Genomic DNA, 10,421 nt, shown 5'->3' on the forward strand with positions numbered 1-10,421 from the left:
TGACATTATTTACAGTATACATTACATTCAGTATTCAATATTTATCATCAGGATATTCTATCTATGAGCGCATTGTGAAGGTCTTAAATGTGTATGTTTAATAGTGTGTGTTTGGACAATCTGGCTACTGAAAACCGATATAAATAAAGGCAGTTTCTTCAACGTAAAGATTTCCAACCCCGCTCGAGCTCTCAAAGTACAAGAGTCTTTAATAAACTCCCGTCTGCGCTTAGAAACGCGACCACATCACTCACATAAAGGACCGCTTTGGAAGCCCCGCCCACAATTTGAATTCCGAGAACCCGATTGGCTGCGTTACCCCCCTCCTCCTTCATCCATTGGTTGGCGGCGGATCAGTAACAATGTTTAATGCACTATGAGACAGAGTCAGACAGTCAGAGAGAGAAACGCGCAGAGGAGGCAGAAGGGACACCGGCACACCACAGTGCATTTATTCCCGTACCGTTATTGACAGCTGGTCTTAGTGACAGTAGGATTGGACTGAACACTTTCGGTTGATATGCACATTTAAACTTTGGACACTCTTGTTTTCCCCATTTCGGTTTTTGTATTAGGGACTGGACGCATTTATCACGGAGATGTCTCACCCCGCATCAATGCAGTACAAGAAGCTGTTCGCGCTGGTTATATCAACGGTTGTGGATGTATATTTTACGCTTGGGTCAAGATATCTGTCCTGAAGCGTCTCCAGTCTGAGTCGATGAGCGGAGGAGAGTCACTGCATCCTAATTAGCCTCATTTACATTACAAGCGCACTTTTAGGGAGCACTTTATTTTTCCATACAGTCTAGCTGGAGTTTTTTTTCCACTCATTGGGACGGTGCATGAAGGATGTAACTCGTCTTTGGTGATGGTTGTGTTTAGACTGGATATAAGGCTACAGGTAAGTCTGTGTGATATTTCGTATCATCATCATTCTGTTCCAAAGTGTCACCCTGAAAAAAAGATGATATGACATGTCATATGCTCCTGGAGATGCTGGATGCGCACAGTGCCAGAAAGGATGCAACAGCTTCTTCTCGTATTTATTCAAGAAGCGCAGTATAAATAACCATCCAGGATTGTGTTTCATTTACTCTGCTTTATGCGACTAGGTAAGAATTGTATTTAACAGCCGGATTATGCCGGTTAAGAGGCTTATTTCAACGCATTTGCATTCAGGGGGTTGCCTTAAGACAGCAAGGTATAGATATGGCATCAGTTAAGCAGCTGTTTCAGGACGCAGGGACATAGAACGAGATTTATCCGTTTTTATTTGCTTACCACCATAATCCATAATTGCGCGTTTGATGCACGTAACGCTCTTCGTGCCACATGGCGCATCCTCGACGCATTGCTTAGCCTACATGTTGAAAGCAGAATAACACAAACATCCACCTGTGTTCAGCGCTAAAGCGCTCCGACGCATCTCAAGGTTGGATTGACATGCCATCCACGTCGTTCGCCAGGGAATGAGGAATTGCGCATTAGAATTACGCGGTCACACTACAGAGAGAAAAAAAGCGCATGTGTCGAGACACGAGGTGTTTGTTAAAATCTGTATGTCAGAATTAAAATCATCAAGTGTAATATTACATGCAATAATCTGATAGAGATTTGTTATTTTCTTTTTATTACAGGAGAAGAAGCTGGGAAAGGCTATTTCTTTGTGGAAACTGGATTGTGACTATGCCTCCAATGCGCCTGGGCATTCAACAGAATATAAATTAGCTGTACAGCCCCACCGTTTGTTGTAAAAACTCAGGATAAAGAGAGCCCTGCTGCGGAGGAAAGAAAAGAGCATTCAAAGGAAAAGCCCACATAATGACTTTATACATTTTTTATCATGAATTGGCATGTGTGCTCAGTAATTGAAGGTAGAAATTGTGATATTGCCGGGAAGATCAACAGGTCGGAGGCATAAAACGCATCAGAAACCTAAGACACTCTCACTGAAAGGGATGCATCTTTCTGTTTTCCTTTTCCTACTTTTATGGGCACAAGCCCTGACGTTGAAAAACTTGAACTACTCAATACCTGAGGAGAAAATTCAGGGCGTCATTGGAAACATTGCCAAGGATGCGGAGCTGGAACTGGGAGAGCAGGGGAAAAAATCCAACTTCAGGGTGTTGGAGAACTCCGCCCCACACCTTATCGATGTGGATCCCGAAAGCGGGCTATTATACACTAAACAGCGGATCGACAGGGATACACTGTGCAGACAAAACTCCAAGTGCCAGCTCTCCATGGAAGTGTTTGCCAACGACAAAGAGATCTGCATGATTAAAGTTGAGATACAGGACATAAATGACAACGCACCAAGCTTTCCTTCTGAACAGATCGATATCGACATATCTGAGAACGCAGCCCCAGGCACACGTTTCCCCTTGGCTGCTGCCTATGACCCTGACACTAAGGAGAACGGCCTGAAAACATATCAGATCACGCGGGATGATTATAGCATATTCTCTTTGGATGTTAAATCCAGAGGGGATGGAACCAAATTCCCTGAATTGGTCGTTCAGAGGTCCTTAGATCGTGAGGAACGTAGCCATCACACTTTAATTATAACTGCCACAGATGGAGGGGAATATCCCAAATCAGGCACAATGCAAATTAATGTGAAAGTCACTGATTCCAATGACAACAGCCCTGTGTTTGAACAGCCCTCATATGTAGTGGAGATCCCTGAGAATTCACCCCCAGGCATGGTACTGATAGATTTAAATGCTACCGATCCTGATGAAGGGATTAATGGGCAGGTTGCTTATTCCTTTAGCTGTTATGTTCCAGACAGGATCAAAGAGTTGTTCTCAATAGACCCCCGAACAGGTGTCATAAAGATTCAGGATAAAATCGACTTTGAGGAGAACCCAATTATAGAGATTGATGTTCAGGCAAAGGATCAAGGCCCCAACCCAATTCCTGGCCATTGTAAAGTCACCGTTAAAGTGCTTGACAGGAATGACAACTGGCCATCGATAGGTTTCGTAGCTGTGCGCCAGGGGGCGGTTAGTGAAGCAGCAGCCCCAGGGACAGTGATCGCACTCGTCAGAGTCACAGACAAAGACTCGGGCCGCAATGGGCAGCTCCAGTGTAGGATTTTGGGGAACGTTCCCTTCAAGCTGGATGAGAACTATGATAACTTCTACACAGTAGTGACCGACAGACCCTTGGACAGGGAGGTAAAGGATGAGTATAACATCACTATTGTGGCCAAAGACAATGGCAGCCCACCCCTGAACTCAACAAAGTCTTTCACTGTTAAGATCTTAGATGAAAACGACAATGCACCCCGCTTCACAAAAATGGTCTACCTTCTCCAGGTGCCTGAAAACAACATCCCAGGGGAGTACTTGGGTTCTGTTCTTGCTCATGACCCAGATTTGGGCCAAAATGGTACTGTATCCTATTCCCTCCTTCCTTCGAATGTAAGCGAGGAGTCTATCACTACATATGTTAACATCAAACCTACTGATGGTGCAATTTATGCCCTGAGGAGTTTCAACTATGAACAAACCAAGTATTTTGACTTCAAGGTCCAGGCGAAAGATTCAGGTAACCCTCACCTGGAGAGCAACACCACTGTCCGTGTCAGCGTGCTGGATGTTAATGATAACATTCCTGTCATTGTCCTTCCGTTACTTCAGAATGACACTGCTGAGATCCATGTGCCTCGGAACGTGGGAGTCGGACACATTATCACCACCGTGAGAGCGGTGGACAATGATTTTGGTGAGAGTGGTCGCCTCACCTACGAGATCTCAGATGGCAATGAGGAACACTTATTCGAGATTGATTCGGTGACGGGTGAGGTACGGACAGCCCAGCCACTGTGGGAGGAGGTGGCACCTGTTGTGGAACTCATCATCAAGGTGACTGACCATGGCAAGCCGTCACTGTCCGCCATGGCGAAACTTATCGTCAAAGCCTACTCCGGGCCCTTACCAGAGGGTGAACCGCGCATTAACGCAGAACACCATAACTGGGACATGTCGCTCCCGCTAATAGTAACCCTGAGTATCATCTCAATTATGCTCCTTGCTGCCATGATCACCATAGCAGTCAAGTGTAAACGGGAAAACAAGGAGATCCGCACATACAACTGTCGGATTGCAGAGTACACTCACCCACAACTTGGCAAGGGCAAGAAGAAGAAGATCAACAAGAATGATATCATGCTGGTGCAGAGCGAAGTGGAGGAGCGGGACACCATGAACGTGATGAACGTTGTCAGCAGTCCCTCCCTGGCCACCTCTCCCATGTACTTCGACTACCAAACTCGTCTGCCCCTCAGCTCTCCTAGGTCAGAGGTCATGTACCTCAAACCCACCGCCAATAACCTCAGTGTTCCTCAAGGGCATGCTGGCTGTCACACCAGCTTCACGGGACCTGTTACGAACACCACCGAGACGCCAGTGAACAGGATGTCAATAATACAGGTAGGAACGACAACTTATATTCTCCTTCCTTATTACCCTCCATCCCCCTCTCGTCCTGCTCTGTCTCACTAGGTCAATACATGAATGGATGAGTAAATGTGTGTGCATATAAAGTAGCCAGTGAATCATAGTGTGGGGGGGGAGAAGGGGATCACAACTGGTGATAATATGAAACACGAGTCGTCCTCCACCTTTCGCCAAATGCTGAAAAGCACCATGCTATCGTTTTTTGAAATCTAGCTTTGCTCATTTTGTTTCAAGTAATGCGTTAGAGGAAATTGAGTATGGAACACAATTCTGTTCTGGAGATATTGTTTTGATGTTACCTCTGGTGTGGAGAGATTTAATGCACTGACAGGTTCAGCCCTAAAGGCTTGTTATTTCATAATGGCTGTACCATGATGATTTGCTGCTCTTGCCTAGAATATATTTCCAGCTACTATATTGCAAATGAATAGAGCTTCGCTCAATCTGTAGTTTCCTGTGGGGCTTTGAATGTAAGGTTCCTACGGTTTGCCTCTTACAGTGACAGAATTAATGTTCTTTTTTTCTGCTATTGATCACATGCTAGGTCAAATAAATACATGAAAATGTATTTTCATCCAATGTAATGCAATTTGTCTTGACCTCAAACATTTCAATTTTCAGTCTTGGCATTGTAACACCCTTAACGTATTACTTAGCAGGTTTGTCTCACCTTCGTACTCAGGAACACTGTGGCAATCCTCTCTCTATTAAAGACGCTCAAACTGCATTTCAACGAAAGAAAGAGCTTTCCAAGATTTCCTCGTTCCTTGCTAATACGTCTTTGTGTGGAGCGATTTGGTTAAGCCAGTGACAACTTATGTATGTCTGTGCTGCTAAGCCAGTTTAAAGTCATTTGAAATCTGTCGTGTTAGATGAGGCTAAAGTCACCTCTTTAAACTCTGTACATCAGGTACACGTGTATGTGCAGCTACTTAGATTATAGCTGGCAAAAATTAATTTAGCTCTCTTTTGCTTTATGCCTTTAATCAATTTTATATACATATTTATTTGTAATATCTATACTTAAGAACATGTTTTGTATACATTTATGTATTTCCACATGCTAATTTTGCTTTTTCTCATATTTAGTGTTAAAGATTTGAACAAACCTCTAACTTTAAGTATTAAACTTTGGTGACTAACTCATCCCACAACCCTGTCAACCATCCAGAGCACATTAGCATTGTGGCTAATTAAAAAAAAGTTAATAAAAAAAAAGTTATAGGTGAGTGATTTCAGAGGTGTGAAGCTGGTGTTTTTGTGGATAAGCTTAAATTTGTATTTGCATGTTTTCATGGGTGTCTTGTCATTAACATTCTCTAGGTCTGTGTGTTTACTGCTGCATGTGTCTGCCCATGATTGTGTGAGCATGTGCGTTGCTATTCATCGCATCCCAGCTGCAGGTCATAGGTCAGAGTGAGGCCCATTATTCTGGGCCCTTTAATAATGAGCAGAATAACTGCAGAGGTCTCATCAAACCGCAGACGCAGGTGCTACAGCATAGATACATGCCCTTTTCTCTCACTACCTTCAACAAGCAAGCTCCAAGATACATACATGCGTTCTGTGTTTACACAGATCCATACAATACAGGATATACTCTCCATTATTTACAGCAGAAGTGTGTCGAGAGGCAGATCTGCTATCCTGTTACTGAGCCCATAAAACAATCTGGCTCTCCTCTCCCCTGGCTTGAAACAGAGAGAGAGCGAGATTAAAAAAGAGCCATAGAAATGCGAATCCCAGTTGAGAGGTTATAAAAAATGTTAGAAATCCCTCCCTTTCCAGTCCCTGTCGATCGATGTGTTCGGGTGCTGTCATCTACATCTGTCATCGAAGCTAGAGGTAGCCTGAAAGCTGAAAATAAATGGATATATAAACAAATATATATATATATATATATACACACACACACACACACACACAGAGTCCCCAGTGCTTGCTGCACAAGAGCATTTCACATGCTTCCCATCAGGCCCGGTGGCAACAGCAGCAGCGACCAGGAGCTCCTTAATGCTGTTTTATAGTAGCTGATCCAGTGGTTGCAAACAGCTGGCCATTGAAGTAATAGCCTACGTCTGAAATTAAAAGAGGTTCAGGGTCAATTACAGCACCAGAGCGGTCTGCTCTCGGAGAACACAATAGAATGAGGGGTGTAATTCGATTGGCCGAGAAAAGTTTCTTCGATAAAGGGATGTAATAACGCTTAATTGCACCACAGGCGTCCGGATCTATTACTTAATGGTGAATTGAGGTTTAAGAAAATCTTCAATGGTATCCCTCCAACCTTGTAGCAAGGGATTTTCTTCATTATTTTGTCTAGAGAGCATTTAATATCCACCCTCATGTCTGCAACATACTTAACAGCATATTTGAGGCCAGAAAAAAGCTAATATATAATTGTGGATTTATTTGCAGGGGGGGGGAAATCATAACTTAATTTGCTGTTAAGGTAAAAATAACATTGTAACTGTTGGTTACCTTAGTTTTAGAGAGAGGAAATGTGTGTGAGGATGAGCCAGAGGCTGATACGGCTGCCGTGAGCATCAGGGTTGGTGTTTCCGGCTATAAAAGTGTCCCCTAGGTGGCGACAGTCTGCCTTCAGTGTCTTGCAAGCACATAGCAAAGTGAATGAGGCTTGATTTGAATGCACATGCAGTGTTTGCTATAAAATTTATGTCTTTCTGTAAGCGTGACTATAGAATGATCTTTATGAAGTGAAAGCTGCATGCAGTTTGATATCTTTTGATGCTTCCATCCTTCTTTTTTTTGTGTTTATCCTAAATAGAGAGGTCAACTGATGCGCTTAAAGGGTTAGTTCACCCAAAAATTTAAATTAGCCCATAAATTACTCACCCTCAAGTCATCCTAGGTGTATATGACTTTCTTCTTTCAGACGAATCCAGTCGGAGTTATATTAAAAATTGTCTTTGATCTTTCAAGCTCTATCGTTGTACTCAGCGGGTGTTGCAGTGCTTCGGTTCAAATGACGTGAAATAAAAAGCACCCTTCCACAAAAAAAAGTGTCTCACACGGCTCCGGGGGGTGAACAAAGGCCTCCTGTAGCGAATCGATGCATTTTTGTAAGAAAAATATCCATATTCAAAATGTAATATTAACTTGAATCTAGCTTGCGCCAACAGTTATACACAGAAGCAGTTCCGGGGGAATGACGTATGGGGTCAGCGTTGCGCATGCGCCGGTGCGTCTCGTGAAAACCAACGTTTGTTTACAGGATCAAAAGAAGCAAAGTTTCCTTACTTTAGCAAAGGAAAACCAGTCTCCTCTTGGCTTATATCGAAATCCTCCGACATTCTTCTTTACAAATCTTCGTTTTGTACTTCTAATAAGTGACCTTTGTTGTGTTTCAATCTCTCCGCGTGCATCACTTCTGAGCCGTGCATGCGCAAAGCTGACCTCAAAACAAGTGAGTAGCAATTGGAGGAGGGCAGCGGGGTTGACACACTCCGGTTATAAAGGTCAGCGGTTGGAGGGAGTTTGCCGATGGAAAATAGTGATGCCTCTCCAGGGATTGTCCATCTGAGCAATTTCTTTCCATTAAATGCACCTAAAAACAGAAAGAGAGGAGTGGAAAATAGATGACAACAAATCATGCTGTTGAGTAACTGCTTTGATATGACGACTGTAGTTGTGCTTGTGGCATAATGCTGTTGTGTGGTGCGGTGAAGTCGCAGTGTTTCATAGAGATTGGGTATCTGTCTCCTTGTTTTTGCAAAATTAAGCGATAAAAGCGGCTGTCAGGTAATCAAATTGCCGCATGAGTTCTAGATGTATTGCTTTGGGAACTGAAGCGAAATACTGTCAAATGGCAAGGCATGAGAGAGTCAATGTCTGACAATCTGTTTAGTGCCCTCTTTCTCTCTCGCGCACTGTGTGTGTGTGTTTTGCAGTGGGACAGCAGGAGTGAGAGCACAGTCATGCATGCTAATGGTTCTGTCCTCGCATGCTGCATTATACGATGTGTGTGTGTGTGTGTGTGCGCAGTGTGGGAGGGGGTATTAGTGCGTGTGTGTGTGTGTGTGTATATGTATGTATGTGTGTGCTTGCAAATTGAGTCATATCATTTCCCCTTGATGGCTGTAACAGCCCATTGTTTGTCCTCCAAATCTCCTCTTCTCTTCTCTTCTCTTCTCTTCTCTTCTCTTCTCTTCTCTTCTCTTCTCTTCTCTTCTCTTCTCTTCTCTTCTCTTCTCTTCTCTTCTCTTCTCTTCTCTTCTCTTCTCTTCTCTTCTCTTCTCTTCTCTTCTCTTCTCTTCTCTTCTCTTCTCTTCTCTTCTCTTCTCTTCTCTTCTCTTCTCTCAGCATAGTTTTGTGTACTGAGGCTTAGACATTCTGAAATGCATTTCCTCCCTTTAAGTTTGTTTATGGCTTGGAGTTAAAGACAAAAGACTGAAAGCGAGAAATAGGGATCAAGGAGAGATAATCATAAAAGTTCGGAGAGGAGTTCTTCCTCCTCTTTCGGTCCCAGCTCATCCTTCTTTAGCTTTTGCGTATTACATTTGTTCTTTCTTCTGCCCTTGGTGTCTTGTTCATATTTTCAGATGGTGTGTTCGCGCTGAATTATTGATAAGCGGTTTTGATATACACACGTGATCGATGTGTTCTGCAGTATACGAGTGAAATCTAAACAGCACTTGTCTGCCAGGCCTAAACGGTGCACATGAGACCCTACAGTAAATCCTGCCTTTGTTTGTTTGATTTCTCCAAGCTTTAGGCCTTCTAGAGTTGCATGGGTTTTATTTTCTTTACCTCGTGATCACTGTTTGTGTGGCTGTTTATTGTGTGTGTGTGTGTGTGTGTGTGTGTTCTCAGCTCATACGATCCTCTGCTATATTTACTCGCTCATTAATAAATCATCAAATTTAACAGAACAAGACAAGACCAGAATGTCGTGATAAACGTCTTTAATTTCTCACACCGCTTCATGTTAACAGCGGAAGAGTGTGACCACAAAACCTCACCTTTATTAAATGGTCTATCAGAGAATGTGTTCATATTTTGGATATTTTCTTTATCCTTCATCTATGCTGCACAAACAGACACTTGTTTTTATTCATCTGCGAAGAAGCCTTGGGTTTCAAGTGCTTTGAATCCAGATTAGAAGAAGGACTGAGATTAGCCCAGTTCTTCGGGAGATGAAAATCAATCCCGCGAAGCCAGAAACAAAAAAAAAAAAATCCATCCGTCTGTCCTCCCCTCCGTTCCTCCTTCACGTGGTCGCTGATTTTCTTTGGGTGCACTGGAGTGTGTCAAAACCTTGGCATGAAAAATGTAGCAGGGAGGGTGAAAAGATCTCTGTAGTTTTTTGGCACACATTTAGGCGATTAATTACCACACAGCTGAAGTGTACAGATATGTGTATAATAGCAGAGACATGTGTTGAACTGCATGTGTAATGTATGGCAATTCTGGAAATCCAAGTAATGCCGTTGAATTATTTATTGAGTTGTATAGCTCTATAACCCAGCTCCGTCCGCCCTGCGTGGTTTGGAACCCCAGACCCGTTTGGGAACCAGCGGGCCGAGGCCATTAATAACTCATAAACGCATTCGTAATTTTACCCCGCCCTTGTACTGTTCCGCTTGAACGATGGAATTAATCTTGAGAAAGTCATTGTGCCGGAGTCGCTGGGCTAGATTGACGACGTGCCTCTGAATGCGCAGACGAATGAATGGATGGATGAGTGAATGATACATATGGTCTGGAGAAATGAACGGATATGAGGCTGTCGGATTTCTTCCTATCCTTCTTTGTGACCAAATACATCTTATCTCAGTGAATTTGGAGCCAGAGAGACTGCTATAGTTTACAGTGCTGATGTTTCATATTTTCTTTAACTGTATGCCCAAAAATAAACTTAAATGTCTTAAATATAAATATAGTTATTTGTTTAATATATATATATATATATATATATATATATATATATAT

At 43.0% G+C, this 10,421-nt stretch overlaps 1 protein-coding gene across 1 annotated transcript in view; it reads left to right on the forward strand.

Annotated features, from left to right (window-relative positions):
* The first annotated feature begins 414 nt into the window (after positions 1-414).
* Positions 415-10,421, forward strand: part of LOC107687749 (protocadherin-17-like) — an 82,081-nt gene continuing 72,074 nt past the window's right edge. The window contains exons 1-2 of the mRNA XM_016485201.1: positions 415-904; positions 1,641-4,442. Of these exons, the coding sequence (XP_016340687.1) occupies positions 1,962-4,442 (2,481 nt within the window). The 5' untranslated portion in view covers positions 415-904; positions 1,641-1,961. The remainder of the gene's footprint in view (positions 905-1,640; positions 4,443-10,421) is intronic.

The sequence above is a fragment of the Sinocyclocheilus anshuiensis genome, unplaced genomic scaffold (genome assembly GCF_001515605.1).
Source record: "Sinocyclocheilus anshuiensis isolate Anshui unplaced genomic scaffold, SAMN03320099.WGS_v1.1 scaffold165, whole genome shotgun sequence".
Taxonomy (NCBI): Eukaryota; Metazoa; Chordata; class Actinopteri; order Cypriniformes; family Cyprinidae; genus Sinocyclocheilus; species Sinocyclocheilus anshuiensis.